The 26,683-nt window shown below is 39.1% G+C and overlaps 1 protein-coding gene across 1 annotated transcript in view; it reads right to left on the bottom strand.

Annotated features, from left to right (window-relative positions):
- Positions 1 to 25,770, bottom strand: part of HIBCH (3-hydroxyisobutyryl-CoA hydrolase) — a 45,141-nt gene extending 19,371 nt beyond the window's left edge. The window contains exons 1-7 of the mRNA XM_071562633.1: positions 25,710 to 25,770; positions 24,052 to 24,094; positions 23,068 to 23,208; positions 21,562 to 21,646; positions 20,633 to 20,713; positions 18,543 to 18,595; positions 1,537 to 1,615 (exon numbers count right to left, since the gene is read on the bottom strand). Of these exons, the coding sequence (XP_071418734.1) occupies positions 1,537 to 1,615; positions 18,543 to 18,595; positions 20,633 to 20,713; positions 21,562 to 21,646; positions 23,068 to 23,208; positions 24,052 to 24,094; positions 25,710 to 25,765 (538 nt within the window). The 5' untranslated portion in view covers positions 25,766 to 25,770. The remainder of the gene's footprint in view (positions 1 to 1,536; positions 1,616 to 18,542; positions 18,596 to 20,632; positions 20,714 to 21,561; positions 21,647 to 23,067; positions 23,209 to 24,051; positions 24,095 to 25,709) is intronic.
- Between the last annotated feature and the right edge of the window lie 913 nt (positions 25,771 to 26,683).

Here is a 26,683-nt window from a genome sequence, read left to right as displayed (position 1 = left end):
CCCACCTCTTACAATATACTTTGATTTTTTGTTCTTCCCACCACTGGTTTTTCCACACTCTCTTCCATCTAAGCTGCTTTCCAGTATATGTGTCAAACTCCTACAATCCACAACTGCCTTTTCTTTCTGTTTGTAAAGTGGCATATTTATCTCTATCCTTCTATTTACGGTGGTGTTTAAATGCAGAATAATTGTGTGAAAATGTAGCAGCTGAATGAATGCTTTGTTTTCATTTCACAGCAAAGGTGTCATGCCTACTGAAATAAATGAACACATGAAAAAATCAATTAATACAGTACCTAAAGAGCTAGACACAGAGATTCTGAGTACTCACAGAGATTGAAACAGCTAAGCCTTTAAATCCAAACAGATTTCAGCGGTTTTACTTCTAATTGATCCTAAAAGAGGTTTAATTACTTTCTTTCCTAAGCAAGTTTTAATCTTTTCCTTCACGTCTTCACAGTCTACTTTTGTTTAAATAAGACCTTGGCAACCCAAGAAATGTATGTAAAGAACAGAATTTTTAATATAAAACTACTCATATCTTTAGCTCTGAAGAAGAAAGTGAAGGTACTTTTATTACCAGAAGAATTTTCCATGTCAGAGAACTTCTAAGTTTTTAAAATTTTAAGTTGTTTCCTTCCAATGGTTTTCATGTACAGTAACTGATTATGAAATTCCGAGTTCAGCAAATTAATGTTGTATTAATGCTTAAGATAGTTAGGTTAAGTTTCCTTCAGCATAAAAAATATTTGGAGGGCTGCAACAGCTTTGTTTTTCTCATCCCAAATTTGATCATTCAGAAAAATTACACTACATTTATCAGCTAGCTGGAATTGCTCTAGTATTTTTTCAGGAGTTAAAATGATAATGAACTTCCTCTTATTTGTGTGATTTATTATGCTTTATTTTACTAGACACTCACATCAAGAGGGTTCACTTCAATCTGACTGACTTTTCTTAAGACATATCACCATCTTCGTTTTGTTTTGTATATCTCAGAGTTGACAAAAAAACTGTAGGATCAAACATTAGAAAACACAAGGTACGTGTTGCTGTTTTAAAAAAAAGGATGACACTGAAGACACTGTGATCTCACCCAGTGTCTACACAATCTATACACAACTGTAATGGGTCTAAGTAAATAATTTACAAGAAAAGCTGGAATTTCAGAATCCATCTCATAACACTGCAGAGCAGTTTGACTCAAGGTTAAAGCTGACACATCTTCACTGGGATCTTCAGACTTTATCTGCCTACACCTGTAGCAAAGACTTAGTTCCTTGGACCTGCTTCCATTTTTAATATTGTATCCTGCCAGCCTACATAGTTAGGAACCCAAATGATGAAATCCCAGAACATAGAGAAGTTTCTGTTAATTTAGTAGAAAATACTTTCCATATATGGTCACCTCCAGTTCCCTTTTCAAATACTTTCATTACCACCACAGCTTCCAGTCAAAGATGTTTCATCCTGATTACAGGAACAGTGAAGCCTTGGACACGTTAACGTGTGAGAATCCATTAAAATACTCACCTATTGCTGTTTCTGGCATTGCAAAAAGTGTCTTCTCTGTAGCAACTCGAAAGTGTCCATGAACTGAGACACCAACTCCCTGTGCATGGAGGAAAGGACACAGTTATAAAATTATTTTTACCAATAATCATAACCCTATGTAACAGACCTCTTGCTTTGGTCTACAATTTAAATAGTATTAGATTTACCATGTGCATCTCAACAGAATATTAAAAAGCCTTTTATGGTTCAAACACTAACAAAGCATCTTCTTACCTTTATGACTTGGCTGAAATAGCATTCTACGCTTTGGAAGACTGATGAGTCACCAGAGATAAACTTCAAAAACCCACCAAGTGACAGCAACAGAAATGAGTGACCCCGTTATCCCCACCAGACTACTATGGGAGTTGATATCCCTTTGCTAATGTTACTCCATCTGTAATTTTTGCACATACTTCAAATCACCAACAAAAAAAAAGCAATACTTTTGGAATATATGGGAACTGTACAAATTTGTGATTCTAATACTCCTAAAAGAAAGAATAATTGACTAGTCTTCTAATACAACATAAACAGAGAAGTATCTTGAGTGGAAAAAGCCATCAGCATGACTGATTAAAATTCAAAGTATGTGGTTAGAACCAAATCAGAAATGGAATTCACACTCCTAAGTATCTAGATTTCTTTTCTAGCACCCTGTCCTGATGAGACACTTCCCTCAAAAGCAGAAGGGTTTCTGGTCTGGTTTAGCACATATTTTCTGATTTAGGCAATAAGCAGCAGCAAGACTCAGTAAAAAAACATATTTCAACTTCACACAGAATTAATTTAAGTTAGATAAATGTTCAAAAGGCAAATTGGCAAATATAAAGAAAAATAGCTATTACTACTACTTAGTAATACTATTTGAAGTAGTCCAAGTATATTTAGATTACAGGGCACAACCACAACATACGTATTGAGGTCTCCCTTCTCAAAGCTTATTTACATCATACGTGTTAATGACGAAACCCTCTATGGAATATTTCACACGAAGTTTCCTCATACAAATATTATCTCTCTCTTCACTGTTTACTTCTGTTCCTCACTGTTAAATTACCCTTGGTTCAGCCCTTCTAGCTATCCATTATTTTATCTTAAAACCAAGATATCTTAAATATCACTGGCCAAAAGAAGTCAGTGGCTAATGAAGACGTAACAGATTTCAAATAACATTTCTACCTGTTTAAGTACTAGAAAAATGACACTTTACCCAACTAAGGCTACTGGTCTTCACAAACATCTTCATGCATTTCATTCTTTTCATCAAAAACAGTGGGGTTAATTGGGTGACACTTCCTTGGATCAGCAGTATAGATTTGAGAGGCTTTTAAGGTGAGAGTAGATATTTTTCTTATCTACAGAGATCTCTGGGTGGGTTTTACACTATATTTTTTTTAAAGTTACCCCAATTTAATATAAATTACATCCATTTCTGCACACCCTTCCCTGGTCTCCTTCACAATTCTGCCCAACAAGAAATCAATTGTTACTGCTTATTTCATTAGGGTGATACACGAGAAAACTTCAAAATATCTTCAGGTTTTCTCTGTAAAATGAGTATCTGCCTGGCTAGGGTTTTAATATAGATGTATGAAGTTTTTAAGGTTCCAGTTTAATTTCCTTAGAAATTCACCCTTAAGGCAACTGGCTATCACCCTCGATTTTATATTCAGAAACTAAGCCAAATGTGTACACAGTAAATACTGCTGTTCCAAGGAGGCAAATGGGAATTGAGCAAACATCTGAATCTTCTTTGCACAGGGTACGACTTTCTGTCTCATCCCTTGTCTGTCCTTCAGCCCTTTCTCTTGGGGACGGCTCAGAGGCTGTAGATCCCATCTGAGCAGCAGCAACAGCAATGGGAATGTGCCTTCCTAACTTCCAACTTTTTTAATGTCATCATAGCATGTTTTCACTGCATTTAGTAAGACCTGCTGTTATTTTTATGCATCTTCAACAATAAAGATGACTATTTTATAAATAAAATTAAATTAAAAAACATGCCCATTTGCTCTCTCTAACGCTTTCTAATCCTGTATCCAAAACCACAAATACCATCTATTATAATGCTTTTTTCTGGCTTACTTTCTAGACAATCTGAATTTTTCGTAAGGACTCAAATTTTTAGCTTGAGTAACAAAGACTTGAGTGTGAACTCCACAAAAGGGAGCTTCTCTTCCAAGCTTGTTCTTTTTTTAGAGTGATAAAAATAACTGTACAGTTTTAATAATAGAAAGTTGAAAGATGTAATTTTCTTTTGAAAGAAGTAATTAAATCAGATTTCACTTTCTCAAGCACTTAGGCCATAATTGGATTTGTTTTCTAGAAAGCCTTCAAGTTTTATAGTATAGATAACAGAATTATTTCAGATGTATATTTAAAATACTAAAACTGCATTTTCTTTTTATCCATTATAAAGAAAGCAGTGCAAATATGTCCTTACTTCTTTGAAGATGATTTCTAAATAATCCAATGTTAAGATAAAATTAGGAGAGAAAAATGATTCAATACTTTGAGGGTAAAAATCTCAGTAACTTGTTTAACTGGTGATCATATTCTTGTGTTTATTTCCAACTTCCCAAATGGTTAACATAATCCCTGCATGTGTCTAACTTTCTAGATCTAATACAGAGGACAGGTACTTCTTAGTTTAATATATCCTCTGTAAAGGACAAACCCTTCCAGTTAGAAGTCTAAATACATTCCTCCATTTCTGGATTTTCTAATTTTGGGGTTTTTTTTGAAAATTTAACTGAAATCTTACACATCTAAGGGCCCTTCACACTATTGAATTATCTGCAGTTGGGCTGTGTTCACTTCACCAAACAGTTCCAGGACTTACATATACAAGTCTTGGTGCTGTAATGCCTTGATTAAAATACAGTATAACCTGCATTGTCAGAGTCCTACATTTTATGATCTTAAAATGTACACTGCAGCTATGTCTTCCTTTTGACTTTTCCAAGACAACACATTTTCATGGTGATTCAGGCTTGTACTGGCTGGAAACCTTTTTTCTCACTGACAGCTGAACGTTTGAACTTTCTAAAGGATACGTAAAGAATGAGACTAGAAGTTAAGGAGAATTAAGAAATTAACAAGCAACCAATTTAAACTACTGGGCTGGTTTGGGCTGAGACAGAGTTAATTTTCTTCACAGTAGTTCCCTCACAGTGTGGGGCTGTGTTTTGGGTTCTGCTGAAAGCAGTGCTGGTAATATGGAGATGTTTTTGTTATTACTGAGCAGCACTTGCACAGGGTCAAGGCCAGTGAGGGGGCTGGGGGTGCACAAGAAGTTGGGAGGTGACACAGCCAGGACAGCTGATCCCAAGTGACCCAAGAGATATTCCATATCATATGGCATCATGGTCAGCACATGAAGTGGGGGGAAAAGGAGGAAGAGGGAATGTTTGGAGTGATGGTGTTTGTCTTCCCAAGTCATCATTACATGTGAAGGCTGGAGATGGCTGAACACCTGCCTGCCCATGGAAGCAGTGAATTAATTCCTTGTTTTATTTTGCTTGTGTGCAGGGCTGTTCCTTTACCTGTTGAACTGCCTTTATCTCAACCCATGAGGTTTGTCACTTTTACCCTTCCAACTATCTCCCAGTCCTTCTGGTGAGGCAGGGAGTGACTGGCTGTGAGGGGCTTGGCTGCCAGCAGGGGTTAAACCATGACAATTATCTTTCTGTAGGGCTTATACATGATTAATTAAAAACATACATATGAGCAGAAATGGTGGTCTGACAATGTATTACTGGATACAGTTTAGCTTTGAAGGGGTTTGTAGATTTATTACTAAGTGGATATTAAGATATTAATCTTAAAAGCAATACATTAGAACTCAACTATCAGACTCAGAACACCTCAGGGAGGCACATAATTTTATAGGTAGTTCAATCTGAATTTCTCAACAAGCTTATGAAGAAACACTTTGAGTATCTGAATTTTACTTCCCAACATACAACTGCCTACTCAGTGGTGGATTTCAAAAGTCATTATATGACTGTGTATAAAAATTTAACATTGATTTCCCTTTTTTTCCTCATGAATACAGAAGCTTATTACAAGTATTTTTTCAATGAAAAACAAGGTTCAAATTACTTATAGATGAAGAATAGCACTGAGTTACTATAAATCTTACAGGTTAAATTGTGGCCAGAAGGTACTACCTTAAACTGAGATTGACCCAAAGAGTAAATCAGAGAACTCATCACACCTAGGGAAGTTATTATGAAATTTTGGGCCATCACAACACAGAACCGTGCAAAGCAAAATAAATATTCCCTTCCTGAATGATATATAGAAACATCTGTCCACATACAGAAAAGTAGATCTGTGTCACAGCAAAATAATCTAACTCAGACTGGGAAGGAAACACTGCCTGGGAAAGCTTCAGTGACAGAATAGAATAAAAGAAATACAAACAGAAAAGGCCTTCAGGAATGCTGCTTGTGTCATCTTCACTAGGCTGATAAAGAATTTTTAGCTGTTCAAGTAAACATTTTTATGATAATGCCAATATTGATACAGTCTACAGTGAAGTCCTGTTGGAGGAGTTCCACCCAGTGATTAAACTCCTTCTTAACTGCCTGAGAATACAGTCCCTGGGAGGGCAGAGCCACAAAGGAATGTGGCAATCAACAAACAAACTGAGCATAAGACGACAAAGGGCAAATATATCTGCATACAGACATGAAAAAATAACCAAGGTGCAGCAAAAATTATTTCAAAATAATTAGTCAGCAAAGTAAGTGCATGGAATTGATTCAGGAAGCAGCAGGGGCTTACGGCTGTGTTAGATCGAAAATCATGGATGTAAGAGCATTAACCCCTGCATCCAGACACAACAATCTTAAACTGAATCAAAATTAATCTTCATTCAGCATTAATGTTATGGACCACTCCAAAGAGTATAACCCATTTTTATCTGCAGACATTAACACATAATAGTGAACCAGAGCAATGCAGTATAACAGATCAATCAATATAATTTTCTTTGGGTGATGACGTATAAATCAACTCTATGCAAGTATTTAAAAATATCATTAAAAACTAATGGGGTTTGTGAACTTTTCAATCATTTAGTGTGGTAGTTATGATAAAATATTAATTTCCATATACAGATTATGTATTAGAGATTCTCAGTCCAAATTCTTACAGACATTCAGAAGCACAAGGAGTTGACTGGAAACAGATTATCTGTAGTAATACCTGATGTTTCAGTCTTGTTCTTCTGACCACGAAGTATTTAAACAAACTTGATGCAGCTACATTAATAGTAACCATTTAGGTCAGGTACTTCTTACAGTGAAATCTGGAGAAAAAAACACGTAGGCCATTCTGTGCACCAATCCTGCTACAGTGAGTGTCCTTTATCAGCAAAATTTAGACTGAATTTTTTAAAACTCTGGTTTGATTTTTCTTCTACCAGCCCAAACTTACCAGTGATCTCAAACTTTTTACTACTGTAGTTATCATAACCTGCACAACTTTTTATGAACACAAGAGTTGTGCTGCAACAGAAAGAAAACACAAGATTTAAGACCTAGATCTGAAAAGCCCATAGCAAAAGTAATCAATTACTAACAAGCACAATTTTTTCTAGTTTTAATTTTGAAAGCATTCTTTTCATCCCAATGTTGTTCCCCAATGTTTCCTCATACATAACATGTGTTCAAAAAAAGACAGCAAGTTTGGCTTTTTCATTGTTTCTAAAATTCTGGAAGACAGCTCTATGCCTTTGTTCCTATACCTAAAAAATGCAGCTACTGTAAGAAATCTCTGTGTCCAACTCATCACATCTTGATGTCTGCAAGAAGGGCAGACAAGTGGGAGGGAACCTGTTTCAGCATCTTGCATCAATGAATGACTGAGCTTTTAGGTTTTATCTCAAAACTGAAGAAACACTTCTTGTTCTTAAAGACAAGCATGTGCAACAGAACTCTGTTTAAACAGCAGCACAGTTATTTGGGATGACAGGAGTGAATTGAGGGGATTTTGTAATGATGCTCTATTTTTCTGGAGAAAGGGCTTAGAAAAAGTGTAAGACTGATTAAAACTAACTCAAGGAGAAAATGAGCATTCAAATTCTTCGGAAATTAAGAAAAATGAGCAGAAATATGAAAGGATGAAGAAGCAGACAAAGATAATTCGCTTCAGAACTTTCATTCCTTGATCTATAATAAAGGGAAGAAGAGGGAAATAATGAGATAACCCATTATTTGATGAGACTAGGCATGTACATGAAGGCCTAGAATTAGAGAAAAACAGTGGAACTTTTAGCAAGAAAGCATTTGGTGTTAAATGGAAAGAAAAAATGTGTGTGGCAGAAGCCAGCAAAAATCTGTCACTGTAGAGATGGAAGAGGGAAGAAGAGGAGTTTTACTTACTGTACCAGTACTGACCCATAATTTAAAATAGTTGTTTTCAAGACAGTGCTTTATGATAAAGCCTTTGGGGAATAACACCACGTGCAAATTCTTGAGCCTTGAGTGGTTACTTTTTGTTGCTGTCAGGAGCTGCTGCTGCCACAGTCCGATTAGCCACAAAATGAGGAGCCCCGTTTATCCCTGGGATCCTCGGGGAGGGCCCAGCAGGCAGCCCAGGGCACCAGATGGTAAATACACCACCACAGCAGCAACCAGCGGGTCCTGTCGGTGTTGCCTCAGCGTTGTTTTCAACATCCTGCATTGCCAAAGCTAAGTGGTGCACAAGGCAATCTCACAACTTTGCACTTGCAAAATCTGTGTTCTATTTCACAGTAAAAGCTGCCTCCAGCTTTGAAGCACTGAGAGCAAAACAGGCCACAGGCATGAGCTACCAGAGGGAGGGGGAGAGGGGGAGAGGCAGGGAGAAAACTGGAAAGCAGCTTATCTAGGTTTAGTACAACAATTACTTCAGGGCAGATTTTAGAGCATAAATTAAAACAAAACCAAAGATGTTCAAGTTTCAGAGCATGATGGCTGACAAGAGGCATGACATATTTACAAAAAGGAAGAAAAAGTAAGAATCAGAAGTCCCCAGAAGAACTGAAATTTCTAGGTTCCAGTTTCCTGGCTATAAAAAAGGGCTAAAGGAGTAATAATGTCCATTACAGTATATAATTGCTATGTAAAATAGTAACTTTTCATGAACTTTCATATGCTGCAGGTACTCACCCCAAGACATTGATACATATATATAGTGACAACTAATAAGCAGAGTTTCTACAGTGTGTAATAAAATTTGCACCTCAAATTAAACCACAAATGGACAGCTTTGTTCTGTGGGCAACATCCACTTGTAAATGCACATTCCTCTAATTAAAAACTGTACCACACATGGGCAAAAAAGTGAGATTTTATATATATGGTTACTTCTAATGTTTCCCTGTTTTTGAATGATATTCTCAAATGGTGCTACCTACACTTCTGAGTAAAAGCTACATGCACACAACTTAAATGAATAAATCCTAGAAGCAAATAAAATAAAACAAAAACCCCAAATTAAAACAAATCAAACAACAGATGGGAGGACATATTATAATGTGAAGGAAAATGGGGAGCTCACCCCACCCCGCTGTATATTATATGCCTGAGAAGTATCAGAAGACACCTAACATAAGCATTTATGTAGCAGCTGCAGTGACTGCAGCCTTTCATACTGGTCTGGCTTCTTTTTCTGCAGATTCTCTATTAACAGCTCACAGTTAAGTAAATCACGATGAAGTAAAGCAGTCTGTTGTCTTTACACTTCCTACCTTCTTTCAGTCTTCAGTCCCTTCATCTACACAAACTGAAGTGCCAACATTCAGTGGTTTACGAGACTCTAACTTTGGTTTAAGTTACAGACTCATAATTTTTATTTAAATACTTCTTATGGAAAAGAACAGGAACATCAGGCATTATGTTCACAATGGTTTTGTTTCACTATTTGGAAAGAAGAGATGGCAATGTCAGCCAACTTGCTGGGAAGGAAAGATTCTGTCTGGTCGAGGCACAAATGGCACAGAGAGCAAGGGCAGACCCTCCTCTCCTCTTCTCTCCCATCACTGGGAATTGCTTCTGGTAGTGGGCAGGTTCAGGCTGGGGACAGGTAAATCTTTGAGCCATTCCCTCCCTTTTCTTCTCCCACTTCCTGCAGCACTCCAGATAGCTGTAACCCAAAGGATAACTTGTGGTGCCTAGCAATAGATTTTTATTTCTGTTTTTTATCTGCAGCAGTAAGCAGCTTATGCTGCTTGGGTCCTGACTACAGATCACCAGGCAATCAGAGAACCAAAATAATTCCATTTTATAAATATGTAATTTAAATACAATGGTGATATCCACTTTTTTAAACACTGTTTGGGAGAAACAAGAAAAATGTTATTTGCAGACATATGTCAGAAATTCTACATGTATGTTGGCAGTGAAAGGAACGTTCCTAAAGGGCTGTTGCCACACAATCTGCACAAACACAGGACAGGATAAGCTATACTGCTTACATATACTACTTTGGTCATATACAGCTATATTGGTAAACGCCAGCTCCTTTGTGTACTAAAATTCTGCTGTAACAAAGAAGCCGCTTATGACATCACTACCAATCTACTTGATAAGAAATGTTAATGTAATAAGAATTGTTGATTAAACCCTGCTAAAGTGTAATTTTAGACATTTGTAACCATCAGTAGATGCTCCATGGTCCCTGTAACCAGACTCTAACTAAACACTTTGCAAGAAAATATCCTATTAATGTAGCTGTTGGGAGATATTCACAGTGAATTACATTCCTATCCTCAGTAAAGTCTTAAACTTGTTCTGTATGTTACACTCATTTTCTCTGATGAGTGTTGTTCACATCTGCCAGAATACTCATATATAGGCACTAGGTTATATAAGGCAATATAGAGACATGTCAATAAATAACCAACACATTAAGTAAACAAAATGCTGACTGAGTATCTTCTCCTGGATAACACTTCAATTAAGTAGTTCAGAAAAATGCATGATGTGGCTTATATTTTGAATATTGAACTGTAGAACTTTTCAGATTTTTTTTCTATTAAAATAAGCATTAGAAACAAATGTTGTGGCTTAAATCACATGCAAGCAGTTTGAAGTTAAAATATTTCTAAAAGTATCCTGAAAATTGGCTTTACCTTTTCCTGCAAGATGTTCCTTTACTTTAGGAACTGGCCTTCTTTCCACATAATTCTTATTTCTGTGACTGAGGATAATTTCTATTAGAAATACTGATTCCTGAGAAAAGGTGACAGCTTCATATTATAACTGTGGAGCAAACTGCTCCACAGCTTTTGGCCATTTATTCCATGCAAGAACGCTGAACAGCTAGGAAAGAAGAAAGGGTTTTTTCCATGCAAGGCAGTGCTGGGAAGTAGGCCAGTTCCTATTGTGAAATGCCAGCACACACTTTTTTGGCAGTGAGTGTCCCTCAATACACACAAGAGCACAGGGGATTAATTTTTTTTAAAACCATTTTCAAAAACTGCTGATTGATTTCACTAGCACTTGTAATTAATGTAATATTTTGCATGTCAGTCATTTACTTTTGCCTACTGAAAAACTTTGCTGTCAAGAAAAATTACACATATGAGGTAAATCTCTGTCTAGTCTTTCCCCACAGGTCTCAGAACACAAAGCATTTCTGAACAGACTTTTCTAGTTATAAAACCTCTTCAGAATCTTGCAAGGTAAAATTTCACAAATATGCCAGGCTAAAATTGAAAACTGCAACCTAACTCTGGAAAACTACTAGTTAAAATTTTGACAAGTCTTTATTGATTAAAGCAGGGTCAAAAGCTTAAAACAGACAGTATCCTACTTTTTCCTAAAGAGGGTTAAAATGTCATCCTTTCCCAAAAGTCAAATTCTTCTTAAATCATCACTGAGATGAAGAGATTTTACATGATGCAACAGAATAATACAGAGGAAAAATGCAAACCATGTAAGCAAGTTTAGGCCTCCAAGTCCCTCATATCAGGTCCTAAGATCTGATTTACAAGGAAAGGCAGATTCCTCGAACAATGTCAGCATCTGGAATGTTTTGAAGAAAATTAAGTGGCACTAACATGAAAAAGAACTAAAGCTAAATATTAGATACTTAGTTCACTCTCCTACTACAACACAGACAGATGCAGTGATTGAGTCTGTACTGCAGAAGTGAAGCACAGGCAGATGCAAAATAGAATGAGTATTTCCAAACCAAGGAGCAGGTTCTGGAATTTGGCTGCATCTGTTTCCCTGGAACACCAACATAACCCCCTGACTAAAATGGCATCACTCAGTAAGCAGCATTCTGAAAAAGCTTTGTGCACTGAATTGCAATGTTTCTGATGCTTCCCCATGCACGGCACAGGTCCCTCTCACAAACAAGGTAGGGAAACACAGCCCAGATGATCCCACTGGGAAATGGGGGGCACCATCCTCTGAAAGAATATTAGGAGTCAAACTGATGGGGCACCCCAGCTGAGGTCCTGCAAAAGCCAGTCATTAATGACACTTTATTTGATGTTTTCATTATCTGCTTGGATGATGAAATAACAAGGTTTTCCATAATTTACAATTTACTTTTGAGTCATGCAATTCCTTTGAAGTGTAAAATTCAAAACCATCTCACTCTGGGAAAACTAACTAAATTAAAACATCTACAATTCAGAAAGCAAAATCAAATGCAGAGGTAACAAGTATGGTTTCTATGGAACAAATCCCTAGAGAGTTCTCAGGGATTTACAGAAACCATGAAATTAATACAAATAATGCAATGCTGTTGTGAAAAGAACTCCTGAAAGTATCACATCACAGCAGAGTCTGCACCAGCCAAGGGTGATGTGGGAACACTCAGCCTAAATTCAGCACCCCTGGGCAGCCTGATCAGCCCAATGCCACCTGACAGGGCACTCAGGGTTCTTGAAATCCAGAGGAAAGGAGTACTTTGTTTTTCCTTTGTAGTCTCTGAGGAAAAGGGTAGCCCTGCAAGACTGACTCTGACTAGTGAGTTCAGTTCAAGAAAGAAGATTTAAAAATTGGTAAAAGGTAAGCAATAAAGAAATGTGCTGTGATGGAAGTTTATGCTATGCAAGGAGGAAAGAGACAAGACTAATAGTTTTGAGAATAACTAGAAGTGGTGGCCTCCTAGCACCAGATGCTTTCAGAAGCTGCTATTTACATGGACTATTTATGACAGAATATCTCTGTAATATAAGGAGGATAATTTTTCTGCTCTACTTAGTGCTGATGAATCCTCCAGCTGAAATATTGTCTGGTCTCTGGCAATGAAGTGTGAAGTACATAAATGGGAGAGACTCCAGAGGATTGCAGGAAGAGGGAGATACTTAATCCATAGTAAAGGCTGAATAACTATCCTTATCCCTATTAAGGAGAGATGGCTAGGAGTAGGGAATGTAAGTATCTCAAAATGTCCATGGAGAGCTGTGACTAAGACAGGAATATATTTATTACATGCACTAAAGACTTAAATTAGACACTAGGAAATCTTAACTTGAAAGAGTAACAAAGCACTCACGTGGGACATCTAGAAAAAAAAGGATTCCTGCTGTTGGAGAGTTCTAAGCACATTAGGCAAAAATCAGCTAAGCAGTCATCTCACTGTACTTAACCCTACTGCAAGTGTGAAAGAATAATCCTGAGGCTCTACACATCTGTGTAGTCTAAACATTCACATATTTCACATGACTACACAAGAGACTAACACTCAAACAGTTCTTAAAAACCATTCTACTGCCCAACAGTCACACTAAAGATGCTCTATGTAAGTAACTTAGATGTAGACTCTTGGTTTAAGACCTTGCCTAAAAATACCTGTACTTCCAGGTGTGTTGACAAAACTAAGGGAAAGCCACTCATGAACCCCAAGACCCAAATTAACCTGTTGCCTTCTTACACTCCTAGTCTGTATAACCAAGGTCCTTCTCTCCTGAGGAGAGACTAAAGCAGTCAGGGCTGTGCACTGCTACTGATCTTACAAACTGGGCCCTGGAATTCTGAGGAGTCAGGGATGGAAATTAGGTCAGATGACCTTTATTTCTTTAAATTGCGAGCTATATTAAAGTACAAACTTCCTATTCCTCTGCCTAAAGATTAAGACTGGAAAATAAGACTTGAAAGAACTCAAAGCACAGGGCTTTGCAAAGGATTTAAGGGAGCTAGCAACTCTACCAAATGCCGGTTTTGTACTGAAAATGTTCCATGTTGCCATACAAGTTAAAACCTTACTGTGCCGCAGGAAGATGTTTTCTCATCCTAAAGCTCAAAGCATAAAGTTTTAAAGCTAGAAGTGTAACATAATTGTATAACTTTTATAAACCTGTAACATTCTAAAACAAACTTAACAAATATGCTGCGTAAGAGGTCACACTAAAGGATTAAGTCCTTTAGATAATTGTCCAAAGTTAAGAATTCCTATGTTTGAGGAACACACTTTACCCATCAGTAAAGAAAACCACCAAAGTATTTGGGGTTTTATTTTGACTTCAGTAATAATACTACACATCAGCATTCAATAATATTAGACAATAGGCCTGAAACAGCAAAAAATTGGTTTTCACAAAGCACAAAATTCAACTGTGAAACTCACTGCCACAGGCCCTTCTGAAGACCAAGAATACTTAATGTCAAAAAATACCAGGTCAATAGAGAGGTGAGTGTGAGCACTGATGATTACTCAGCACTGTGGTTTGGAAATAAAGCCTCGCTCAGGAAGTTTCTGGATCATACTAAGGAAGAGGGTACTTTGTACACACTGTTGCAAATTCCTCTCTAAACTAATAACAATGGCATTTGCTCCTGCAAATTATGTGCTTCTGCTTTTGCAAAGCTGCTAAAGTTTTTAACTTTACATAGTTAGTCCAGTGACCTTGGCCACACTGACCAACTTCCAAAGTTCATGTCCTGATTTCCTTTTTTCTGTTGTCACACATTCACCTTGAATTTTAAGCCAAATCACTGGAAAGCCACTACTCAAATCTGTCTAGTGTGCTTTATTTGGCTCTGAAACAGGTTTCGAGAACATTTTAATGAATTCTTTTAGCCTGTTAGGGAGTATCTGACGCAGTAATCTATTCTGTGCCAAAGCCTTTTTAAAACCCTAGCTTTGGACTGAGCCTCTAAAGCACAATTCTGTTCACCTCCAAAGAACTTAGGGTAAGACTGGGACTTTTCCAGAATCAAGAAGACCATTTCTGGTCATTTATCATTTGCAGACAATAATATTAAAAAACAAATACTTTCTTGTGCCTTTCTTGTCCACTGTTCAGGCATCTAATTTCAAGGAAACAAAAATCTATGGATATAGATCAACTAAAATAATTTGAATAGCAGTTTTTAGCAACATGAAAATAGGTACCCAGTGTTCCCTTCAATAGTATACACTCTTAAGCAGTAAACGAGGTATTTACAGCTCATTTCACTATTTTGCATTAAAACACAGTCATTTTTCCTTCATCAAATAAACCTGTCTCTTGAACTTAGTGCTCTGAATAAGTACAAGAGGATGAAAAGATACATTTATATTAAATATCAATTTTTGATGAACTACAGGAGCACAGATGAGAAGGTGCAGAGAAGAAGCTCCACAGCCCCATCTGTTGGCTAAGGAAGTTCCCAAAGCCTCCTACCAGCCCCCAGCCAACAATGCTGAAGGGGAAGGACTTTGTTTTTTCGATACAATTCCAAGTTTTACCATCAATGGTATCTGTGCATCAGTAGGATCTTTTACTACCTAAGCACATAATAACTGAGTTTCTAATACACTTATGTGATTTTTAACTTATTTTAAAGTAGAACAACAAAGCGTAGTGCTGCTTTTTAGAGCAAGGTTGAGACTGGTTTGCTTGCATTTTCATTCATAGAATCATAAAATCGAATGGGTTGGAAAAGACCTCCAAGATCATCAAGTCCAACCCTTGGGCCAACTCCAGTCCATTTACCAGATCATGGCACTCAGTGCCACGGCCAGTCTCACTTTAAAAACCTACAGGAATGGTGAATCCACCACCTCTCTGGGCAGCCCGTTCCAATGCCCGATTACTCTCTCTAGAAAGAATTTTTTTCTGATCTCCAACTTAAATCTCCCCCGGCAGAGCTTGAGCCCATGCCCCCTTGTCCTATTGCTGAGTGCCTGGCAGAAGAGACCAACCCCCACCTGGCCAGAACTTCCCTTCAGGTAGTTCTAGGCAGTGCTGAGGTCACCCCTGAGCCTCCTCTTCTCCAGGCTAAACACCCCCAGCTCCCTCAGTCTCTCCCCATAGGGCTTGTGCTCCAGTCCCTTCACCAGCCTTGTTGCTCTTCTCTGGCCCCACTCCAGCCCCTCAATCTCTTTCCTGAGCTGAAGGGCCCAGAACTGAACACAACACTCAAGGTGTGGCCTCACCAGCGCAGAGTACAGGGGAAGGATCACTGCCCTGGTCCTGCTGGCCACGCTATTTTTGATCCAAGACGGGATCCCATTGGCCTCCTTGCCCACCTGGGCACACTGTACATAGTGTCTGGTCTGTAGTGCAACTGCAGTGTTTATGAGGTGTCCCTTGACTTTTAAGCCCCAGCTGAAAGGGCCTGAATGTACATTTTAAAGGCATTTACTGTAGTTTGTAAGTTACAAATGTTCCCAGCTCCTACTGACTTGTAGGGACTATGATAAGATAGTCAGTTCTTGAGCATATGGAATAGATGACCTGATTGTGTTTAAAATGCAGAACCCAGTGACTGATTTAAAACAAAGCACCTGCTTATCTGATGAACAGAGTAACTCATCCATGTGAATGCAGTTCCAGTGAAGAATTATAGTAGGACAGAGCTCTGCTATACAGCAAGCAGAACCAGGTGCCAGTATGACTGCAGTAAGTTCAAGGGCTGTTGCAGAAGTTTGAACCTATAAAAACCTACTACAGGGAACCTATTTGTACCATACTAGAAAACTGCTGCTGCAAACTTTGTTTGGTTAATGTCAGTTGTGATGGGGCTCCCAGTGCTGAAAATGGTGAGAAGAGGATGGGGAAAACTGGGAGCTAATGCACATTTCTTATGTAAGCATTCATCCATTTAGAGAAATCGAACCAAATCCTACAGGCAGGAGGTGGCTGAAAGGAAAAAGTGTAGCAGACAACTCAAAACTAACACAAAACACATACATAAAAATTAGTAAATTCTACTGCTGACCTGTTTTGTAAAACAGTCAGTATAAGCCTCCATGTACTGCCAGTGGGCAGGGGGAGTGTGTTGATGGTGCACTCCTGCAGGAAGTACATTATCTCAGTGTAAACTGCAGCTGTATAAACAAGTGCAAATCAAATAGCACTCAAAAAAAAAGTTTAAAAGTAGTCTGGGCCTTGAGACCTACCTGCTTGTCCCCCTAAGTCAGGCTGTGTAATTATTCAATCAAAACTTAGTACCCTACCCATAAACAAAGGTAATTGGTACTATTATATGAGGATAAGCAAGTAAGCTGCCATTCAAACCCTAATGGCAGTCACTCTGTCAAGATCCCAATGAAATTTGGGTATCCTGTACTAAAATTTGGTTATCCAACTAAAGTTTCAGACTAACTACTGTCTTTTAAAAGCTCTTGAAAGGAAAGAGAACTAATGGAAAATGCCAGTAGTGCAGGACCATTTGACTCTATTATGCACTTCTTAGGCCAAAAATACACTTTCCTTTCAGATGACAAAATTCTATTCTTGCTTAGGGCACAATCATAATGAGCAATCTACAGGGCCTCTAAAAAGATGAGAGCAGTTTGGCTCATTCATAGCTTTCCATGCTATTATTCAAAAGTCCGTAAAATAAATGGACTCTATCTCCTATTCACAAACCTTCAGGTCCCATATAGTCAATAAAATCCTTTTTCTGCAAGAAGAGCTATAAAACTAGTCCCCTTTATGCTGGAAACAATGTATGTACACTAAATTGGGAGGAAATGGCCCTCCAGCTGACATCTTTGGGGCTTAGTAGGAAAGGGGAAGAGAAGTATTGTGTGTTTAGATCACCAGCTGAAAAGATCACAATCAAAACTGAAAAATGAAATGTGTAAGGCAAGATGGAAAGGGAAGAGTCATGACAGGTCATGATCAGACTGTTCCACTTCTTGCACCCTGCCTCTGACAGACTAAATTTAAATACACTGTACAATCTTATCATACTGACATGCAAGAAAACAATACAAATCTAAGCAATGACACTGCAGACAGACTCCACTGTCACACTCATTGTTCAAAGTAATTTAAAATTGTTGTATTCTACTCCCTGCTACAGTGCAAATACATCCAATAGACGTCACACTGAAGAGAACAGAATTTTAGCATGTAAAAATGCATGGCATTGCCCTTTTAACCATCTACTTACGGTGTTTACAGCCAACAATTCCTGAAAAAATTATTAACACCAAATATAACTAGTAATGTGATGGAGTCTCCTCCATGTTGCTTTAGTAATTCCATGTGGCCTTGGGGGCAGGGTGTGGAATTGGGAGTCTGTAGGTTGTGTTTCAGGTGTACTGCAGAGGTGAGAAAGTAGATTATTTGCCAGAAAAATACAGAACTTATGAAAGTATGTTAAAATGTAGCTTTGAATGGTATTTTCCCAATTTTTCAGAGTTGTGTTTTACCTGTATTTTTATATAGTTCTGCATTTTTAATACACTTTGAGTGGAAAATTATTCTCAGCTCTTGTATGATCAACAAACTCCCTTTTAGTATTCTGAAAACTTTTGTAAGGGTTAGTTCCTACAGTGAGGGAATTCTGCTCTTCTCCTCAGCCCAATCTCCAGATCCTCAGAGAAAACACCTGTATCAGCTGTCAGAGCAGTAGCACTGGAAGAGCAGCAACACACCCTGACAAGCAAGAGACAAAGGTTCAGATTATGATGCTTGTTTTTGAATGGAAATGTTTGAAATGCCATGTGTGCACTCCATTTGACTCAAGTACAAATACTACATTACTTTAGAACCAACTATATCATGTATCACACCAAGGTATTTAACTTACCCCTCCCATTGTAATGCCATCAATAAGAGCCACATATGGCTTCTTGCAAGTGCCTGTAACAAATGTAAAGAAAAACAACTGTGCATTTTTTTCAAAAGAGTGGACCTGTGACTAATTTCCACATGACACATTTCCCCAAGTCTTACAAAAGAAAATAAATGGTAATTTAAACAGTAAAATATCAACTTATAATGAAGATGCTTCATATAATTCCTAATCAATGAAAAGAAACACAAGTTACTGACTTACTGCATTGTGAATGTTGTAAGAGAACATTACACAGCTATCAAATGTCAAATTGTTTGCTGTGTGAGTACCTAACAATTTAGGTATTATAAATAGCTTTGTAGGATGTTGGGACACAACAGTTGCCCTTTCACCTCCTCTCACAGGCTGGATTAACAGCACAATGTGTGTCAGCCCTTCAGTGCTTTACTGCAAAGCCAGATGTACTGGCAGGTTTCAGTCAAAATGTGATTATGCAAACATGCTCTGTCTTGCCAACTGTGGTGGCGTTACAGCCCTGAACGTGGCACAGGCAGGTCGAGATGATAAATGTTCTAAAGCACCACAGGTTTAGCAACCAACTTCATCTGTTGTGGCCTTCAAGAGGCATAAAACTAAAGCTATGATGCTTTTCAATCACCATTCATGGAAAGATTCAGAGGTTTGCTGAGAACGAAACAGCTGCCTTTTTATTCAGTGTTTTCAGGTCAGACTTAAGGTTCAAAAGGACTGCTGATACAGGTACCCCCTGCAACCACGTTGCCTGTTTTTCTGTAGCAACTATAGATCTTGTTTAAAAAAATACTTTAAAAGGCGGTTCAAATCTTCAGATTAGTAAATGTAACAGAATTGTATTTTTAACTTTATTCTTACATGAACATACAAGCCAATGCATGGGCTGTAGATGCCAGCCTTTAAACTAAATTGCTATAGCAGAAACCTTCCCCACACTCATGCTATAAAAGCAGCTCTCCTGTGTATTTTTAAGTTGTAAAATGTAAGATATAAATAAACTTTTAGGCAGAAATCTCAGTCTTAAAGGAATAAAATCATACTAAAGTTATCAAAAGTCTAAGTTTTGTATTTACATGTGTTACAGATATTGAACATCCAATAATAAAAAACCCCAACAACAAAACAACAAAAAAACCATAAAACAAAAGTCCCAGACTGAAATTATATAACCTTGCAACAGGTTAATCAAGTCCAACTGCCACGGTAATACTACTTTTTGCCCAAGTACCTGAAACCTTAAACTACTTTTCTTGCCTCCTGCTGGTGAAGGAAAGGTACATAACAAACATGCTCAGCCTAGAAACTCAAACAAAGTCAAAGTAAAAATAACTTCACAGAAATTACTCTTACTGTAACAACTGTGCTCTTCTGCCATTTAAGCAACGCTTTCCCTTCTCCTCCAGTAGGGACTGACACTGAATATAACATTTAAAATCTAAAAGTGTGTTACGTTAAAGTACATTTGGAGTAGTTTCTTCTCACCAACACATTCAACTGTTGACTTGTACTCTAAAGAATTAATATACTCTCTTAATATCCCTTACCCCAGTAAAAGTCAGGCAGTGTCTTTGCTGTTAGCTCTGCAAGAAGTTCAGGCAGGTAACTCCTGGCTGGAGTTATGCAGTCTTAGCCTTTCATACAGCCTATTTAAATGGAAAGCCTTAACATAATTTGATCTTCTGACTGAATATTAATGATTTTCCACACATCTCTTTTTAGCTCAGGTCTTCTTTGAAGCAGATCAATGATACTTAGCACAGAACTGCAGTGTCTGCAGGTAAGACTTAATTGTCTCACAGAGGAAATAAAACTACCCAGAATAAGAGGAAGGGGATGGGATAAAGTAGTTGTTGTAATAGTTCAAACAAAAGAAACAAATTCTGCATGCAAGGTATAAACATGAGATATGTTATACTACTGGTATTGAACTCAGTTAAAAAAACCCTTAATTACTACTTCTATGATGTTATCACAGTCGTTAATAGATTAGCAAAGAGAGAGAGGGTAATTTACATTCAAAGGCAGTGTTATGGAAACTGTACTGCTTCAGAAACTGCTATGAAACATACCAACAGCGTTGTTCAGTCTGTATTCTCCTCTGAAGAAATCTTGTGTCAGTTTATCTCCAACTTTTCCTGCCTCTGTGATGGCTTAAGAGAAATAAAAATTCTGAAGATAACTGTAAGTTTAATAGAAAATATAAGTAAAAGAAAATAATGTTGCACAAGTGGGCTTTTTCCAATAGCAACTTAATCCTGCTTTATTGTATTTGAGAAAATTTGATCAAACTTAAACATAAATGTTAAGTCTCAAATCTGAGTTGCTGGACACTCTGTCACATATTTGTGAGAGTGTTACAGAACTTCTCCTCATGTCTGGCACTCTTGTTTGTGAAATCTTTCACATCAATACATAGAACAGTCACTTCAAACTCATTATACTGAAGACACTAAATACTAAAAATGGGAAGCCAATTAGAGTAGGACATACTTTAACAATAACTTGTGCTGCTTGTTTATCCACAGTTTAAAATAACTGCTAATTTCATACTTTGGAGATTTTCTACAGTTCATAGCTGAAAAGTAATCACAGATACATTGATCACCACTGTCAGCTCTGTATGTAACCACCTAAAACATCAGCCACAATTTATCCAATGCCGACAGAGCTATCGGGACCCTTCAAAGCTTTTGCAACAAAGCTGTCAGCAATGAAAATCTGGCAAGAGAAAGGTACAGAAAGAACCCTCTCCCCAGGAATGACTGGCTGCTATGACCCCTTATTCATAAAAAATGTTATAAATAACAATTTTTACTCTTTTATACAATTTCCCAAGAGCTCTGTCCTGACAAATAACTTAAATAGCCTCTGCACATCGAGGTGTCACAAGAAGTCAGCACAACAAAGCCTTTGTTTACCCAAGTCACAGTAAACAAAGGAAATAAACGCAAAGGAGTGACAAAGATATGTCAGATGTTTAAGTGACTATAGTCCTTACCTCTGATGTCACCCCCAGCACAAAAAGCTTTTCCTCCAGTTCCCTTTATAATTATTAGAAAAGTTTCAGGATCTTGTTCCCATGTCTAGAAAGAAGTAAACGTTTCTATTAAGACCAAAGTCCGTGCAAAAAATGCTGTTTCTGTACTGTCTATAATGATTTTATTTTTTCAAAAAGCAAATCAAACTATACTTTAAAAGAGTTTGTCTTAAACTGAAGTTTGAGAGCTCAATGTCTTTCTGTCCCCCTGAGCCCTGTTCAGCTGAGACATCAGAGATCAGCAGAGCTGCCCCGTGTATTTCAAACAAACTCCTGCGTGGAGCTCCCGGGCTCTGAAGAAACGCAGCACATCCTGAAACAGGGCCTGGCACAAATCCCAGTGGGAACACAATGCTGGGGCAGAAAGCTGGGAATATGGAAGACATGTAATAACAGTGTTTCTGGCCAAATCATGAAGGCTGTGTAAAGATGCCTGGCAAAGAAATCAGCACTTAAACTGCTGATGGATTTTGTCAAAATGACTGCCATCCACGCTAGCGAGGAACGGATCACATCCATTTGCCTACGTATGTTTTGCCAGGTACAACAGGTTTGGGATCTTTTTTCCTCAGTGAATACACTGGTACCTGACTTCAGCAGTGGTGCAACTGTGTAAGAAAAAGATGACTTTTTCAGGCATTCCACCTTCTGTCTTAAACTGTTTATATGTCCCTTAATCAAGCAAGTGCACCCAGATAAAAGAGAGACATGATATTCCTGTGTGCCAGCAACTGCACTTAAAGTTATGACCCCTTTTAAGGTTGTGCTTCAAATAAAGCAAAGTACTCAGTACTACAGAGTAAGTGTTTCTTTCTTTGAATATTCTTCGAAGAGTGCACAAATTTGCAACACAGCCATCTATCAAAATACCAAAAGGCAGGCAACTATCCAAGTGGTATCTAATGAGTTTGACTTTGTGCATATGATAAATGGTATCATTAAATTAAAAAGGACTATTTGGATGCTGAAAATCTCACAGCTTGTAGAAACAGTGCCTGTGAATCCATAAAGTCTTCATTTAAGGAATGACACTGACAGCTCCTTGCTTCCCAATGGTTTGTACCTCCTATTTCAGCCACAGCCTCACCTCAGAACATGCACCCAAACAAGAGGCAAGGCCACTGAATAGCTTGGAATTTGTGCATGCCAACTGACCAGCTGGGAGTAGCCAAAATGAACACAGAAATGCTTGTTTTGAATTCCGTTCTGGTACTAAAATGGATGTTCATTTATCTAATGAGATGCTAAATTTAACTTGGTCTGACAGCTTGTTTCTTTGATGATTTCTCTTTCTAACTTACTTGAAACTGTCTCTTCTTTCCCATCCTGTAAATCTGAGCTCATTGGCCAATGGTCTCATACAGACTTTTATTCTGTAAATCAGAACACTAACAGGTGTCAAACTGCATTTTGAAATTGTTTCAAGTAACGTGTGTACAGTGGATGGGTAAAACTGGAGATACTGACCTTTAGCTGTGGATAAATTTGCTGGATCATAGAAAGATTTAGTGCATTGAGAGCCTTGGGTCTATTCAAAGTTATTACTCCTGCACATCCTCTCTTTTCCAACAACACTTCAGCTGTTGAATCTGTTTGATTGGACATTTTCTGTACATGCAAAGACAAATAAATATAGCAAGTATCATCAGTTAGATAACTTGAGTAACATCCTTACAAGAGTGTTTATGGAAATACATTCTTAAATTATTTAGGATCATAAGACATGCACTTTGCAATTGTATACTAACTGTATGCTTTCCCACTGTGCTTCAAGTTTTGTTTGCATTTCCTAAACAGTTCTTCTGAAACTGCTTCATGTTTGAATCCTTCAGAGTAATAATCTCAGACAACCTTTTTGGCCACACATTTTTGATGACAACATTTGAGTTCATTTAAAAAAAATTTAAGAAAAGAAACACAGAGAAAAAATCCCCCAAAAATGAAACCAACCAACCAACAAAACCCCCCACCCTACCAGTAAAATACAAATCCACAACTCCTTAAAACTGACATTCTGAAAATACTTGCAGGAATTAGAACAATGACTGTTCCATATGTCCCTACTGGCAGTTTGAAACTGCAACCCCAAATGCACACATTTGTACACCAATGTACTTTTAAAAGTAGAGAACAAATCACTGAACTATTTTCACAATTGATTTCAAACTCACAGTGGGATGACATTTAAGGAATTTATGGATGCTAACACAGAAACTATCTATAAAGGTAAGTAAAGCCAAAATAATTAACCTTTAATGTACAATATAATAGAAACTTGTAATAAAATGCTCAAAGATGTGGGCAATGCTGTGCTTGAGCAATAAATGACAGGTTTCAGAACCACAGTGAGCAGACACATTAGAAGCTGCATGTGCTGTCTGTCTGTCTGTCTTGACAGAGTTAAAGATTCCTGAAAGCTTCCAACTTAAACAAACAAGATGTTGTCCTTACCAAATGTTGTAGTATCACTTGCAGTCTGTTGAGTGGCTTCAGCCTAAAACACAAATATTAAAAAGACAGCTAAAAGCATAAACCAGTCACACAATCCCCAAATATCCGATTGCTGGGTTAAGCAAAGCAGTGGCAGAAAAAATTCAGAACACAACTGGTTTTACGTCTTCTTTTTTAAGTCAAGTAAATTAGGGTACAATCTTGATATTGAAACAGCTGGAAATTCTTTTCTTACTAGCAAATAGGCAGCAGATACCAATGCCAGCTATTGCTTTCCAGTGAGGAGAACCTGGAAATACTAAGACAAAAGGTTTGGGGCATATGACTGATAGTTAGTGAGGAGAACCTGGAAATACTAAGACAAAAGGTTTGGGGGATATGACTGATAGTTACCAATGTGTGTCTTTTAAAGATTTACTGGCTCTTTCTGGATGTTTAAATACTGGCATTTAGGAGGGGAGAAAAAAGGTCTTGTCAGAACCTTGTCTATTTACAAAGGTTCCATTCCACCAATCTGCCCTCAAGGGTACACACAATTACCCTGGATCTGTGGAACAGCTCGCACAGGGCTCCTGCTTCTTTAGTTCCAACCCAGGTCACTGAAGTGTGTAGAAGTATAATTCTACACATTACTATAATAACTGTAATATATTCTCCATCCTTGAAAGTGTCCATGGCAGCGTTGGATGGGACTTCAAGTAACCTGGTCTAGTAGAAGGTGTCCCTGCCCATAGAAAGGAGTTGGATCCGGGTGGTCCTTACGGTCCCTTTCAATCCAAACCATTTTAGGATTTTAGAATTCTATCTTTTGCAACACTGACCAAGACCTGCATTCAAGGGCTAATATCATGTAAACAACGAAAACTGAAATATGGAAAGAATAAAACCCCAGCATGGGACAGACCCGCATTAGGAAATGCTGTACTTGCTGAGGATGCTGTTTATTAAGTCACCGAGGGAGGCAGCGCTCGGTCCGGCCGGACAGGGACCCGCAGCGAGGCACTCCAGCATCCAGCTACTTATGCGCAGAGTGGTCCCGTGATGTAAAGGAGGGCACTCTGGACCCTGAATCCGAAGGAACTGAGCTCCAGTCTCAGTAGGGACAGTCCCCTGGCAGTAAATGCCTCCCTGCCATCCCATCCCGTCAAGATCTCGATGCTCAACAGGGTCAGCCCCGGTTAGTACCGGGTGCTGTGACAGTCCCGAGGACTTCACTGCCACTGTCCGAGCTCGCCCAGCTGTGATAAATGGACCTCAGGAGTTAAATGGTGGGTCCAGTTCTGTGCACGCTGTGCCTCACCTAAAGCATCCACTGCGCAGGCTGGAAGGGCACGTGGGGAGAGCCCTGCCCAAGCCTGCGTTCGCGAAATCTGGCCATACATCTACATACTTCAGCGCACAAACCCAGTGAGCTGCATGTTACACGTTACGTATTAATGCCCAGCACTCTACGCTACTCTTAATCACTTTAGAACGGTTAAATTAGCGCAGGCCTGGGTGAGCTGGGATTAAGTGACAGCACACACAGACTGCGGAGCCGCGACCCCCGGCTCGGCCCGGCTCTCCCCGCGACTTCCCGGCCGATTCAGCCCGCCCGGGCCGGCCCCGATACCCGGGCAGGGCCGGATCGGTTACCCGGGCAGGTCCCGCCTGGTTACCTGGGCAGCGCCCGCAGCGCCCTCCCCGCCATGGCCGCCCCTTCCCGCCCGCGCATGCGCTGGCGCCGGCGCATGTGCGGGCAGAGAGGGGCGGGGGTGGCCTGGCCCGCCCTCACCGGCGGGCTCGGGCAGGGAACTTCATACAGTCGTAAAATAGATTGCGTTGAAAAGACCTCCGAGATCATCAAGTTCGACCCTTGGTCCAACTCCAGTCCATTTACCAGATCATGGCACTCAGTGCCACGGCCAATCTCAGTTTAAAAACCACCAGGGCTGGTGAATCCACCACCTCTCTGGGCAGCCCATTCCAATGCCTGATTACTCTCTCTGTAAAGAATATTTTTCTGATCTCCAACTTAAATTTCCCCTGGCAGAGCTTGAGTCCGTGTCCCCTTGTCCTATTGCTGAGTGCCTGGGAGAAGAGACCAACCCCCACCTGGCCAGAACTTCCCTTCAGGTAGTTCTAGACAGTGATGAGGTCACCCCTGAGCCTCCTCTTCTCCAGGCTAAACACCCCCAGCTCCCTCAGCCTCTCCCCACAGCACTTGTGCTCCAGTCCCTTCACCAGCCTTGTTGCTCTTCTCTGGCCCCGCTCCAGCCCCTCAATATCTTTCCTGAGCTGAGGGGCCCAGAACTGAACACAACACTCAAGGTGTGGCCTCACCAACACAGAGTACAGGGGAAGGATCACGGCCCTGGTCCTGCTGGCCACGCTATTTTTGATCCAGGCCAGGATCCCATTGGCCTTCTTGGCCACCTGGGCACACTGTTGGCTCATGTTCAGCTTCCTGTCAGTCAGTACCCCCAGGTCCCTTTCTGGAGAAGCCAGGAGGTCAGAAATTACCCAACCAGTTTTACTACTGGAAATAACAAACCATTAGAATAAAGTTTCACTCCATGAAGTTCAGCTCTAAGGGCACAATTTGGCAGTGCCTTGGGCAGCAACCTGTGAGGTTTACACGACTGACACATGC

Source organism: Pithys albifrons, chromosome 8 (assembly GCF_047495875.1).
Source record: "Pithys albifrons albifrons isolate INPA30051 chromosome 8, PitAlb_v1, whole genome shotgun sequence".
Classification (NCBI taxonomy): domain Eukaryota; kingdom Metazoa; phylum Chordata; class Aves; order Passeriformes; family Thamnophilidae; genus Pithys; species Pithys albifrons.
Note: the sequence above shows the minus strand (reverse complement) of the source record. Positions and strands in the feature narration are given on the sequence as shown.